The sequence below is a fragment of the Acanthochromis polyacanthus genome, chromosome 10, assembly GCF_021347895.1.
Source record: "Acanthochromis polyacanthus isolate Apoly-LR-REF ecotype Palm Island chromosome 10, KAUST_Apoly_ChrSc, whole genome shotgun sequence".
NCBI lineage: Eukaryota > Metazoa > Chordata > Actinopteri > Pomacentridae > Acanthochromis > Acanthochromis polyacanthus.
The window spans coordinates 6,263,153-6,278,282 of record NC_067122.1 but is presented as its reverse complement, the minus strand read 5'-3'; the positions used below and the strand labels follow the sequence as shown (position 1 = coordinate 6,278,282).

At 41.1% G+C, this 15,130-nt stretch overlaps 1 protein-coding gene across 1 annotated transcript in view; it reads right to left on the bottom strand.

Moving 5' to 3' along the window:
- Positions 1–12,602, bottom strand: part of sec24b (SEC24 homolog B, COPII coat complex component) — a 35,006-nt gene extending 22,404 nt beyond the window's left edge. The window contains exons 1-4 of the mRNA XM_051954345.1: positions 12,091–12,602; positions 9,608–10,273; positions 7,858–8,019; positions 5,201–5,359 (exon numbers count right to left, since the gene is read on the bottom strand). Of these exons, the coding sequence (XP_051810305.1) occupies positions 5,201–5,359; positions 7,858–8,019; positions 9,608–10,273; positions 12,091–12,178 (1,075 nt within the window). The 5' untranslated portion in view covers positions 12,179–12,602. The remainder of the gene's footprint in view (positions 1–5,200; positions 5,360–7,857; positions 8,020–9,607; positions 10,274–12,090) is intronic.
- Positions 12,603–15,130: the final 2,528 nt, after the last annotated feature.

Here is a 15,130-nt window from a genome sequence, read left to right as displayed (position 1 = left end):
AAAGACTACAAGGATAGCGTGACAGCCTGACAGTCCACAATCCTTGCTGTAATGGGTACAAACAGCAACGGAAATATTCATTTCTAAAATGCCAGGGTTCTTCCTAAAGAAATTTTTGGTGCGTATCAAAGACATTTTAGCGAGCAACTGGAAAAGAAACAGCACAGTTTTGTTATGTGGTGTTCTGCTCACTTTAACATGAGACATTTTTGTTTATCAAATGTCAAATATTATCAAACATTTAGCTTTTTGTCAAATAAGGCAACAGACTCTTTGTTTTTACTGCCTGTTTACTGGAGCCAATTCCAGCTGATTTAGGGTGAAGGCGGACTGGAAAGGTCTCAGAGCTACACGCAAAGACTTAGAGACATTCGCACCTACAGGCAGTTTAGAATCACCACTTAACCGCAGCATGTTTTCGGACTATGGGAAGAAGCTGGAGTGCCCAAAGAAAACCCACGTCTGCACAGGGAGAACACGCAAACTTCATGCAGAAAGATCACAGGCCGGATGCCAACCATGGACCTTTCTGGTGCAAGGCCACGGTGCTAACCACCGATCCACCATGCAGCCCTGTTCACTGATCATAAATATTGTCATTAACAGATATATGTGAAAGGCCAATTCTGAAGCAGGAACAACCCTTGAGAGAGTGAGTATGTAGGCAGAATTGGGACATTTTAAATGGAACTTACATCGCGTTGTGGCGCAACAGTTAAGCTGATCAGAAGATCCAACCCCACTGCTGCTCTTGAGCAAGGCCCTTAACCCTTAACCAAGACTGACCTTGCGCTGACCCCAATTGGGATATGTGAAAACAACATTTCACAATGCTGTAAAAATGTATCCATGACAAATACAGGCTTCTTCTTCTTCTTGTACCACAGTTGGTCATTTTCCATCCATCCATTCTCTATACACCGCTTTATCCTCACTAGGGTCGCGGGGGGTGCTGGAGTCTATCTTAGCTGACTTGGGCGAAGGCAGGGGACACCCAGGACAGGTCGCCAGTCTGTCCAGTTGGTCATTTTGCAATTTTTAATTTAGCAAAGTATAAGCAGAACTGTGTTTGTGTGTAAATATCATTTTTATAAGTAACTGTGGTTGCATCTTCATCTGCAACAGTTCAAATCCCACCTTTGCTGCATGTCATCAAATAATGGATAGATTTTCCAAAAGGATTACACGGGCAGAATATTTGAATGAGCCCATTAATCCGTGTGTGCCAAAAGGAGGGATCAACAGCAGCAGACCAGCAGCAAAGCGACAGGCCTCAGGCAGAGAGCTCATTGGACAGGACACGATCCAATTATCTCCGACTTAATCAGAACAGCAGACTCCTGGATTATGTGCTCTGGAGGAGGAGGACACCAGGACGGCTAAAGCCTTCTTCTTCCTCCTCCTCCGAGATTCTTCTGACGCCTCCTCCACTTCCCTTTTGTTCTCTCAGCTCCTTCAGGAATAAAGGGGGAGATGCCACGACGAAAACGAATGTTCTCACAAAGTGTTTGTTTACAGCATATCTTTACAGCTGCTCTTCAAAGTTTTAATCAAAAGTCCACTTTGTTTTCCCGCCAAGCTGCTGCCAACAACCCTGATTACTGATAATCAAGGCTTCATTCATGCTGTGGCCAACAGTGTCTAATCCGTTCCTCAGTAAACAACAACAATCTTGGCTCTAGACTTAACTCAGTCCAAACTTGACACAAACATTTCTTTTTTTTTCTATTAATATTAGTACAAGTAACTACTACAAGTGTTGCTTTTCATATTTTATCAGGATAAGAGTAAAAATAGAAATTAAAAGCCAGAAAAATGTATCTATTTAGTTGCAGATATGTACTACGTCCACTCTGTTGATTTTACAAAGCAAAAGCATACACAAAACAATATTACAACTGCTAATTTTCCCAAACAAAAACCGTAAATATGCTCCTAAATTGTGACTGTAATAATAGGGACAACAGGGAAATAGGGAGTTATTGTCCTACTATAGTTAAATTCTAAGTGGCTTCAAGCACATTTTAATCAAAATTTAAATTTGTTTCTGAAGGTTTTGTTTTATAGATCTCAAAAGTTTTGTCTAATACTGGTCAGCAACTAACAACCATTGAATGTATTTTTTTATATCATCTATGTTTCAATCTCTGTCTTAATTAATCAAAAACATGGGTGAAAAGAATAATTACACTCAACAAAAATATAAACGCAACACTTTTGTTTTTGCTCCCATTTTTTATGAGATGAACTCAAAGATCTAAAACCTTTTCCACATACTCAGTATCACCATTTCTCTCAAATATTGTTCACAAATCTGTCTAAATCTGTGATAGTGAGCACTTCTCCTTTGCTGAGATAATCCATCCCACCTCACAGGTGTGCCATGTGAAGATGCTGATTAGACACCATGATTAGTGCACAGGTGTGCCTTGGACTGCCCACAATAAAAGGACACTCTGAAAGGTGCAGTTTTGTTTTATTTTTAGGTGCAGATTTTGTTTTAAGAAAATCAAAAACAAAAAACAAAATCTGCACCTTAAAATAAAACTGCACCTTTCAGAGTGGCCTTTTATTGTGGGCAGTCTAAGGCACACCTGTGCACTAATCATGGTGTCTAATCAGCATCTTCACATGGCACACCTGTGAGGTGGGATGGATTATCTCAGCAAAGGAGAAGTGCTCACTATCACAGATTTAGACAGATTTGTGAACAATATTTGAGAGAAATGGTGATATTGTGCATGTGGAAAAAGTTTTAGATCTTTGAGTTCATCTCATAAAAAATGGGAGCAAAAACAAAAGTGTTGCGTTTATATTTTTGTTGAGTGTATTTAATCGACAAACAGGCCTACTTTCTGCAACCAAAGTCTAAAAACTAAGCAAAACCCCAGAAAACTGTTTGCATTTTTGCTTTGTAAATGATTTCTATGATGAAAAGTTTATAAAAATTGCTTATTTTCTGTTGAGGATGGATTGACTGTTTGATTAACTGACACAATAAGTACATGATTCTCTGCATTAAATATCAGTGTTATTATGTACACTACTGTTCAAAAGTTTGGAGACACCCAGACAATTTAATTTTTCCATGAAAACTCACACTTTTATGTGCCAACATAACTGCACAAGGGTTTTCTAATCATCAATGAGCCTTTCAACTCCATTAGCTAACACAATGTAGCATTAGAACACAGGAGTGATGGTTGCTGGAAATGTTCCTCTGTACCTCTATGTAGATATTTCATTAAAAATCAGCTGTTTCCTGCTAGGAAAGTCATTTACCACATTAACAATGTCCAGACTGGATTTCTGATTAGTCTAATGATATCTTCACTGAAAAAAAAGAATTTCTTTCAAAAATAAGGACATTTTTAAGTGTCCCCAAACTTTGGAACGGTCGTGTATATATAACTTTGACTATGATGTTTATCATGATAAGCACAGCTTCCAGAAATCAACACCTGATAAATTGCTTCTCAGGAGAATCAGAGCAATCACGAGGGACAAACATAAAACTGAATCAGGTTTGTCATTTCATTAAGAGATGTGCTAATGACTGGTAACAGAGCTGACACCGCCTTCTCACGAGAGAGCACGAGAGTCAGCAAACATGGACAGCCTGGACCTGTCGGCAGGGGAGTGGCTATATTTAGACACCTGTTAACCTCTGGATGATGACACAGCTCCCGAAGGATGCTCACAAGAAGCACACCTGAGTGGTGCAGAAATGATAGGAGACTGATGAAACACAGCATTGTGTCATTTCATTCAAATTGCGGTACGTTTTTAAGTAGCGAAGGGTCAAAATATTGGTGTTTTTATTACTCTGCTACGGAACGCAGCAGAGTTATGTGACGATCAGTGTACATTTGTCCATTTGTTTGTCTGTTAACATCACTCAAAAACAGACTAATGGATTTGAATGAAATTTTCAGGGAAGGTCAGAAATGACACAAGGACCACCTGATTAGATTTTGGCAGTGATGCAGCTTATAGTCTGGATCCACAGATTTGTTAAAGATTTCTGCATCATTGCAAGTTAGTGGCATGGCGTCACTGTAACTATGAACAAGTGAACATTATGTCAACTGCCTGCTGACGATCACATGATTGCGATCCTACTACAAATGACCGCTGCAGACTTATCGGGACTTATCTGTCGGAAATCATACAAGTACTGAGCAGCCTTGGCGGAGTACTACGCTCTGAGTGTTTTTCTTGGTGCCATTTGGTATTGGCCCACTAATATTATTGGCCCAATATTGGTCGATATCGTTGTCGTTTTTTGCCTATCAAGAAAACCGATAAAATAATGCCTGGATTTCGTCAGGATTTACCTGTGTGCAAATGAGGCCATCATCAAACTGCATCCCAAGAAGCATCACAATAAAATTAGGCATGACGTGTTAATTCCATGACAGGAGATATGTGATGTGACCTAAAATCAGTTAAATAGCCCACATATATCGGAATCAGAAATTGAGAGCTGGATAATATCGGCATATTGGTTATTGGCAAAAAAGCCAATACCGGACATCCCTAAACGAAACACTTAAATATGAGCTGAGAATTAAACAAAAACTCCAACTCATACCAATGCCATTTAGTCCACTACTACCATCTAGAGTTGTAAGCCCAGTGCAAATAAAAACAGTTCATCCATTGTTTTTTTGTTTTCCCGTCAACATGGATGACTGCTTGTAAGTGGAGAAGCACGAGAAGTGGATGATCATATCTCAAACATTAATTAGAGAGAGAAAGCTGGACACCTTCCTCTGTTTGACAATTACAATAAGCACAACTTAGCTGAATCCTTCAAAGTCAAATTGAATGCTAATCGACTTACCTGCCACCTTTCTGTGAGAGAAAATGTCAGTTTTCAGGGATGCAACAACAACACACATTTAAAAGATGGAATTGGCATTAAGTGTGAGCGCTGATGATAGTGAGGGGGAAACATGGCAAACTTTGGAAGACTGTTACAGTCAGAGACACAGAGAGAAATCTGATTAGCCCACTGGAAAGGACGGCCGTCAGACACAGAGCAGAAGTGTGGCAGGGATCAAAAGTGACACTGCATGGATGAAGGTGTCTATTTAAAGAAATGCAAGAGGTTCATGGGCAAGGTTTGAAAGAACCATATGAGTTCATGGGGGTTGGAAACAAAGGGGTTATGGGGGAGGTAAAAGCTAAAGCAGACCTGCTTCCTCATCCTCATCCTCCTCCTCATCATCATCATCAGAGCTGGATGACGAGGGGGCTGCTGCTGCTGCTGCTGCTGCTGCTGCTGCTGCTGGGCCTGAGGTGGTGGCAGAGGCAGAGCTAGCTCCACTATTAGCAACATATCCGTACTGCACGCCTGTTGGGAGGGGGGGAGTGGGGAAGGTACAGAAGAAAACCAACAGGACTGGGTGACTGTCATCAGCCGTGATCGTACACTTCATGCCATGTGATGCGAGTGTTTAACTCTCTGAATCTCCAAAATCTACCAGCAGGTTTGAAAGACATGTCACAGAATCACAACATTTATCAAACCAGGACAAAAAGAATTGCTGGACTTTCCCATGTGATGCTCGATTCTGTTAGGAAAATTATTGAATCTAAGCTTAAAATCATGATATGTTCTACATGTGTCACTTAAAAATTGACTATTCGACTGCACTGCAGGCTATGTATGCACGGAGCATAAAAGAGATACGTATGGTAACAAATTGGACACACAAAGAAAAATAAAACCTATTTGTTCAATCAAATGAATGCAGCATGGCTCTACATGACATAGAGAGGAGTAAAATGCCAGTTAGTTGTTGGAAGATACATACAGCATGGTGAAATATCTTTCTGGACACGACTTACAGAGTAGTGTGATAAATTCATAGCTAGTTTAAAGGAGTTTTTTTTCAAGAAAATAGGAAAATATCTCTAGTATGTGGAGGTAAATCTGTTTACAAGTACGGCAACACCTGTGGACACTTGCATGTTGATTCCAGCTTTTTCGTAATTTTTAAAAAATAAATCAAAAGACTTCCTGTTTTCTCTTTTATGATTTATGGCATTGTAACTGTGTAATACTGCATTTCTAGAATACTGTACTTCTGGTCATTGTTGTTCTGTTTCCACTGGGGTGCAGGACTTTATATTGCAGTCAAAAATGAACCCATTTCTGAGCCCCGAAATGCCCAGAAAACTGCTTTGGGTTCAGAGAGTTAAAGCTTTTTCCAGTGCCACAATCAAGTAGCTTGTGGACTTCCCATTTCTCTTTAAAACAAAACTACATTTTTGACCAGAAAGAGGAACCTACTCTGCATAAAGACCCTTAAGCACAATTTAAATAGGTCAAGCTCACTTGAAGTTTCTGGCAGTGATGAAGAGGTTGAAAGTTACAAGAAGTCCTGTTGCAAAGGCAGGTTTTAACATTATCTATACACAATAGAATTTAAACAAAATCAAGTGTAAAACGAGCATCGCATATTTTAGCACCTAAATGGATCAGAAGAGGATCCCTTCCAGCCCACAGGACTTTATTTCTACCAAATATGTTTTCTCAGGCAGCAGCTACTGTCATCCCACAAAAGGCCTGCAGCTAATGACTGTTTTCAATATGAAATAATCAGTAGCTTACGTTCTCAGCTTATTGATCAGCTGATGGGTGTAAAAAAATAGAACAGAAAAAGGAGAAAAATGTTTCTCTCATATAGAAGGGGAGAAATAAAAATCTTCTAATTTAAGAAGCTAGACTCAGCAGATTACTTATTTACCCCCAAACTTGATTTTCTTATATCTATATATATATATATATATATATATAACTGATTATCAAAATATTGCCAATTAATTAAATAGTCAATTGCTGAAGCTCTACTCAGCAAAATCCACACCACTGCTTTTATCACAGTGCCACAAATTTACAAAAATTACCTAAATATGTCACAAAAAACCATCACAATGATTGGCCACAATAATTCCAATCACAGCATTCAGCATAGCAATACCATTGCTTACTGTAAATACTTATTTAAAACAAATTATTGCATGACTACGACAGGGATGTGTCTGTTCTTTGTGAAGCTGTTCTCCTCCATTTGTATAACGTGTTTGCTGTTGCCTGAGGCTGACATCAGAGGGAGAAAGGAAACTCATTTAGACACATTTTTCTGACCACAGAGAGGAAAATCTGCAAAGTGTTGTAAATACTGGGTCTGGCTACACTACTGAAGAAGTTTCTTCTGTTTGGTGAAGCTATGCAAACTGTCTTTAGTCCAATCTGAATGATTCTTAAATGCAGGTGCAGCTGGTGCAAAAGTCTTAACCTAAGATAAGAAATGTACAAGTCATAGTCAAAATATGGTAGCAACAGGCAGTTAAGTGATACCCTAAAAGCCTAAAACTTGTGAAAACATTTGAAGAGTGTGTGTGTGTGTGTGTGTGTGTGTGTAACAGACTACGTGTGCTACATTTCCAGTGCAGCTGTGAACATAACAACTATTCACACACACACTTAAACTGTCAATATAGGGCAGGATTTAACATTCAAACTGACCATGTAAACACAGGCTCGCTGACAAGTTTGCACAAGAAGAGACAAAAAACAAATCCAGGCAGCAAAAAAAGGACTTTTCCGCTACAAACAGTTTTTTGTTCTGAGCTGCAATGAATATTTTGTCTGGCAGGATAACTGCACTGTGACAGTTTGTCTTTGTACACATATAGAAACATCATCATACATAAAGCCATGGCTAACAATTTGCATTTAAACACTGTTTTTTAAGTCTCTGTTCATCAGTACCAAGATTTTTATTTTTTTTAACAGCAGTTCCAGTGTATTTAACTTATTGCTTGGAGTTGTGTCATTGTTACCTTGGTGGTGGCCCGGTGAGGAATGGACTGAAGTGGAGGGGGTTCCTGAGGGCGGTTGGTCTGTGTCTGCACCACCACTGCCTGGAGGGACCCCGCTGTAGGAGTCATAGCTCAGAGAGGCCTGGTGGCTTTGGGTGTAGTGTTGGTGGACTGCGTTTTGGGCTGCAAAGACAAAAAGAGAGCACACCGAAAAATAAAAGATCTAACCAGGAGAGGACTAAATAAAACATTTTCTCAAGAGTAAATGGAGGTTTGTATGTACATAAATCTCATTTTTGAATGAAATCTGATGCTCAGGACATGACACAACGAGAACTGGTAAACAGAAAAACAGCCACTGATAACAAAATGTCACTGCTCTGCAGCTTTCTTCGCAGGTTTGCTTAGGGATCGTTTTGGTTTCAGACACATTCATGTCTTCACTTATTTTCTTTATAAACAAAAGAAAGCCACAGCAGTAGCAACAGTGTAAGAGCAAAACAGTCAAAGACATGCTTTCATAATGTTTACAGACCTGCCAACCTTGGCGAAATATTTTGCATACCACTTAATCTCACACACGCACGCACGCACACACACACAGCTCGCGCTCATGTCGATAGGAAAAAAAACTCTCGGTGCTTATTTCCCCGATATGACATCGTATTTTCAACGTGAAAGTAACGTTATTAACAGTATATATTTGCCAAAAGACACACACGTACACTCACGCGTGCACACACACAAAGACACACACACAGAGACACACTATTTTACCATTTTAACCGCCAGCTGCTGCGGGTGGGGGCACGGGGAACGGGGAACGGGGAGAGAGGCGGAGGGAGGCAGAGGACAGGAGAGAGCGGGCCAACAAGGGTTCGGCAGACTCGTTATTCTATGATGATTGGTTGAAATTGCACCACTACACTGCTGCATCATGTTGTCAGGCATGAGTATTGCACGTCCACATTTCTAACAGCACTCACAGATGTCTGCAGCTTTTTGCGTAGTTTAATGAGGCGGAGCGTACCAGCGCATTTTGATGTCAAATTGCGTACCTGCTACGCAAAATGCGTACAGGTTGGCAGGTCTGTGTTTAGCTAGATGTCAAAAAACAGAAAAATATAAATTCCACAATCAAATACGTATTTACCTCCACAGATCAGGGGTGTCAAACTCATTTCAGTTCAAGGGCCACATACAGCCCAACTTGATCTCAAGTGGGCCGAACCAGTAAAATCATAACATACTAACATGACAGCTCCAAATGTTTCCCTTTGTTTCAGTACAAAAACATACAATTTGGAAAATGTTCACATTTAAGGAACCATCTTTTTATATAACATTATGAACAACCTGAAATTTCTTAAGTAAAATAAGTTCAATTTCAACAATATTGTACCTCAGTTTATCATTGACACGTGTATTACAGCTTACAGATCACAGTGTACAAAGGCACAAAACATTTAATCACAGGTATCTGGAACAGAATATAGTATTTTACTTTATGATCAAAACGACTTGGTAATGTGTTGATTTTAAATGCATGTTGTACACATGTACAATTTGCAGTAAATAGCTTCTCTGTAATCTTTACACTTTGCAAAGTTTGACACCACTGGTATAGCCCGTTAAGTTCAGTAACAGGTCTCTGCCATTCCAACTTCACTCCCAGCATATGCACCTTAAAAGTTTCAAGAAATATCAAGGCTTTAATGATTTCTCACCAGCAGATGATCAGCCTCAGTGTAAAACATCCGGTTAAACATACCTGCGCTTCCTTGACCGTTGACGACCGTTGGTGCCGTCTGACCGGGAGGACCCACACCGTACCCAGGCTGCACTGCTGTCGTGGAGGGTGGAGGCGCAGCGCTGTACTGGTGTAGGGGAGCACCCACCATCTGGGTGGGCATGCCTACGGGTGCAGAAGTGCTCTGGGAGGAACTGAGGGTGCCATACTGGCTACTTCCTGGCGCAGACGGGTAAGAAACAATTGGGTAGAGGGGCGCTCCGGGGCCGCTAGCTGTCACAGGAACCAAGCTGGGATGCTGCCGTGCTGAGGAAGGATGGTACGACTGCTGTCCATAGTAGGATCCTGGAGTAGCATAGGGCGGATGCGGCTGGAATGGCTGTTGGTTGTAGTGGGCATTTGTTGGTGGAGGCGCTGCAGAGGGAAGGGCGGCATATGGCTGAGAGGGAGGTGCAGAGCTCAGAGGAGCGCTGTATGGCGAGGGTGCTACATGATGCTGCGGGAGGTGGTTTTGCTGCTGCTGATGGTTGTTGTGGTAGTAGTTAGCACTGTGGGCATTGTTCGTGACGGGTGCTTTGTTGGGAGCAGGAGCAGCATGGCCAGGAATGGTGGAATAGCCCTGCTGTTGAGGTGGGGCTCCATAGTAACCTGCAGGTGGGTACATGGCAGGGTAAGTCTGCACTGGACCTGAAAGGAGGGAGAGGACCGGAAAGTGTAATGACTTTTCTGACAAGTGTTTCTGATAATATCACCATTTAAGTCACATCAAACAGGATAAATTGTCAGCACATGTGGACAGTGTTGCAGGATTGAAATCATAAACTATGGAACAACCAAATGCTAAGTGTACCTGTATTAGTCTACATGTGTCAGATAATTAGTATTAACTGTAAAATAAGAAACCAACATGGGTCAGTATGCAATTTCTTCACTCTGCACACATTTTTGTAAATCTGATGAATAAATGTGCACCCTGGTCACTTGCAATGACAAACTTACTAGGTCATGCAGTCACACGAACAAATAGGAACTCACAACATACTGTGTGAAGTGATGTAGGGGAGGCTTTTTCCACATAAGACAACTTTTTTTAATCACTCCGCCCTTCAAGTTCACATCGATTAGGACGTGACTGCGCTAAAAACACAATCTATAACAGGTCAGATTAATAAAAAATAAATAAATCACCTAAAATAAATATAGCTTGGGTATTAGCTAAAGTTCAGTTTGTTGCTTCCTGCTGTTTGTAGAGTTGTTGTCTCTGACTCTATCAAATACCCGAATCATCAAACAGAAGCAGGATCAATAACACAGAGTTGTGCACATTTACACACAACTGCAGCAGATTCAGTAATTGACTGTTATTATAGACTATCCCTGACATGAAGACAGGCTGATCAGGATCTTGGGACAAGTCACACAGTGTACTTCTTCACCTCAGACAGGTGAGCTGTCAGAATCTGCGCTTAAATCATTAGCAGTCGTTCTCAGGCTGAGTCCTAAACTTCACTGGGATATTTTAACTTCACTTTTTAGTAAATTATTCATTAGAATATCATCACACATGAAAAGAGTTTTTTTTACAGCTACAGTTTATGAAATGTATAGATAAACTATGCTGTTATTTTGTCAGTTTGATAGGCTGCACTTGGTTTAGATTTGGTGAATTGGCATATTATTATTATTCTGCATCACTGGATGTGCGCTCCAGTTTTGCATGCACCTTTGCTCTCTTCATCACTGTGGTTTCAATGAAGCTGTGAGGAACATTTTGTCTCTGAATGACTAAAAACAGACTGATTAAAACACCAATGTTACATATTCCAATCTGAAAAGAGACACTGGCATTTTCAGCTAACCTCTATTCCACAGCTGCATAATAGCTTCCCTGAAATTCTGTGGTTATAGTGTGTCACCTCAAGATTTTCAGTGGCTCCATCTGGCTACAGCTGTTGCAAATTTCTAGAGGAGGCACTGCAAGCTTGTAGGTACAAGCTCAGGAATAAAAACCCAGAATAGAGGATACCATTAGCTGCAGAAGACCAGCTTCATCAGCAGCCGTTACCTCAGCAGGGAGGTTAATTCCAGCTAGCTCTAAGCACAACGAGCATCCCTCACATCGCCACAACATTTATCAGTCAAAAGTAAATTAATTCAGAGGAAATTAACTAAACAGTTATTCGCTGGAGCTTCGATACAAAGCGAACATTACGAAGTGATGATGCGCAATCTGTTAAAACAGCTATTACCTGAGCTAATGCTAGCCTCTACCTGCTCTACTAAGTTAGCTAGAGTTAGCAAGTGACTACCATTAGCTGAAACCCTCACAGTTTTAATGTACACTTCATTTACATTGACAGTCCCCGTGAGAGATAACAGCAAAAGACGGTTGTAGAGAAAATAAAATGGAATAGAAGGAAAGCGAAAGTCAAACTATCTGACATCAGGGCGTTAGCATGCTAACGGCAGCGGGCTGGCTCATCGCATCATCCGGCCTGTGTTACCATTCTGATAGGGGGGCGCAGCTCCGCCGTTCGGCGTTGAGTTCTGGCTGTAGCCGACGGAGCTGTTCAGGTTGGTGAAACCAGACATCGCTCGGTCCTGCCGTCCTTATGCCCGCAAATACACGTCTGGGTACATATGCATGAGCGTCGGTATCCCAAAGCCTCGCTTTCCCCCGGAAAAAGGCGTTAAAAAGGCTGCTGCTGGTCGGTGAAGACCCGAGCAGCCTGGCCAGGTCCGCTCGGCTGAGAGCTGAAGCCTCCAGTCGGATAAGAGGAGCGGAGCTGCCTCCTGGCTGCGGGCTGATCGCTCCCTCTGGCGGAGCTCTAACGCAGGTGTGGACCCTTAGTATATTTCCGAAGTTTGATCTCTTTTTTTATATATATAATTAGGGTCCGAGCACCGATGGTGCCTCGGGTTTCTTATTATTATTATTCACTCTTTTGAATTGCACTTTTGGCTGCCTTATCATACCCCAAAACGCGTGAAACTTGGCGTGCACACGAGGACTGCCGAAAAATTTGATATTTTATGGAAGTTGCGCATGTGTGTGCCAAAATGGCTCCATAGCGCCCCCTGTAAAATTGAAAAAGTGGTCATTCGGCCAACTGCCACAACGTTTCATCTGCAGCTATAATATTTGGTAGGCTTATGCAGCACATCAGGACACACGAAAAAGTCAATCACAGTCACGCCCTAAACCCAACAGGAAGTCGGCTATCATGTATTAACTATGAAAAATGCGTGATGAACTCCTCCTAGGGGATAAGTCCCAGAGACCTGACATTTGGTCAGTATATGCACCAGACCTTGCTGATGAAAATTTATCAAAATGTCGCGCAGAAGCCAAAAGGTGTGGCCATGGCGGCCCCTCAAAATACTGATCTTTCGCCACGAAAAAGGAAGTGGTGTCTAATTCTTCTGAACATGCTCCAATCTGGCTGAAACTTTACATGTATGATGACAGTTCTGTCCTTATGTCATTCACAGTGATATTCATTCACAGTCATAGCGCCACCCTGTGGTTTCAGGAAATAGACATTTATTACACTTTCATGCACCATTCTTACCCAGTTGATTATATTCACCTCAAATGTGGTGACAACAGCCTGAACACGTTGGTGATGATGCACAGTGAAAATGGTGACTTGTCATCAAAAGGTGTGTCTGTGGCGGCACAGCGAATTTTGATGTTTCGTTTTTGTTTGAATAATCTTATCCAAGCCATTTCCAGAAATTCCTGGGTCTGTTTCCAGACAATAACATCATCTAACTGCAACCGTGTAATGTCAGTAAAGAAGTGCAGAGCAGACAGCTTTCAGGGTCTACAGATCAGACTGTCAGAACTCATGTAGGATTTTACATTTGCATCCAACTGGATTAAAAAAACTGAATTTCTGAAAACTGTTTTATATCTAACTGATAACATAATATCTGATCAACCTGCAAGGTTCTATACATTTGAAGTTTTTGAGTGATAATAATTATATTATCTGCTAATCTTACAATGTTCTAATATTCTCTGAGTGTTCCTCTACACACGTGGACAAAATTGTTGGTACCCCTCAGTTAAAGAAGGAAAAACCCACAATTCTCACTGAAATCACTTGAAACTCACAAAAGTAACAATAAATAAAAATTTATTGAAAATTAAATAATCAAAAACAGCCATTACTTTTGAATTGTTGATTAACATAATTATTTAAAAAAACAAACTAATGAAACAGGCCTGGACAAAAATGATGGTACCTCTATAAAAGATTGAAAACTATTTGACCAGAGTGACATGATTAACTCAGGTGTGTCATTTAATTGACATCACAGGTGTTTCCAAACTCATAATCAGTCAGTCTGCCTATTTAAAGGGAGACAAGTAGTCACCCTGCTGTTTGGTGAAAAGGTGTGTACCACACTGAACATGCACAACAGAAAGCGAAGGAGAGAATTGTCCCAGGACATCCGAAAAAAATTATAGACAAACATCTTAAAGGTAAAGGCTATAAGACCATCTCTAAACAGCTTGAAGTTCCTGTGACAACAGTGGCTCATATTATTCAGAAGTTCAAGACCCACGGGACAGTAGCCAACCTCCCTGGACGTGGCCGCAAGAGGAAAATTGATGACAAATTGAAGAGACGGATCGTTCGAATTGTATCCAAAGAGCCCAGAGCAACCTCCAAAGAAATTAAAGGTGAACTCCAAGGCCAAGGTACATCAGTGTCAGATTGCACCATTCGTCGTTGTTTGAGCCAAAGTGGACTTCATGGGAGACGACCAAGGAGGACACCACTGCTGAAAAAAACTCGTAAAAAAGCGAGACTGGAATTTGCAAAAATGCATGTTGACAAGTCACAAAGCTTCTGGGAGAATGTCCTTTGGACAGATGAGACCAAACTGGAGCTTTTTGGTAAGGCACATCAACTCTATCTTCATAGACTCAAAAACCAAGCATACGAAGAAAAGAACACTGTCCCTACGGTGAAACATGGAGGAGGCTCAGTAATGTTTTGGGGCTGCTTTGCTGCATCTGGCACAGGGTGTCTTGAAAGTGTGCAAGGTACGATGAAATCTGAAGACTATCAAGGCATTCTGGAGAGAAATGTGCTGCCTAGTGTCAGAAAGCTTGGTCTCAGTCGCAGGTCATGGGTCTTCCAACAGGACAACGATCCAAAACACACAGCCAAAAACACCCAAGAATGGCTGAGAGAAAAGCGTTGGACTATTCTAAAGTGGCCTTCTATGAGCCCAGATCTGAATCCCATTGAACATATGTGGAAGGAGCTGAAACATGCCATTTGGAGAAGACACCCATCAAACCTGAGACAACTGGAGCTGTTTGCTCATGAGGAGTGGGCCAAAATACCTGTTGACAGCTGCAGAACGCTCATTGACAAATACAGAAATCGTTTAATTGCAGTGATTGCCTCAAAAGGTTGTGCAACAAAATATTAAGTTATGGGTACCATCATTTTTGTCCAGCTCTATTTCATTAGTTGTTTTTTTTTAAATAATTATGTTAACAATTCAAAAGTGATGGCTGAG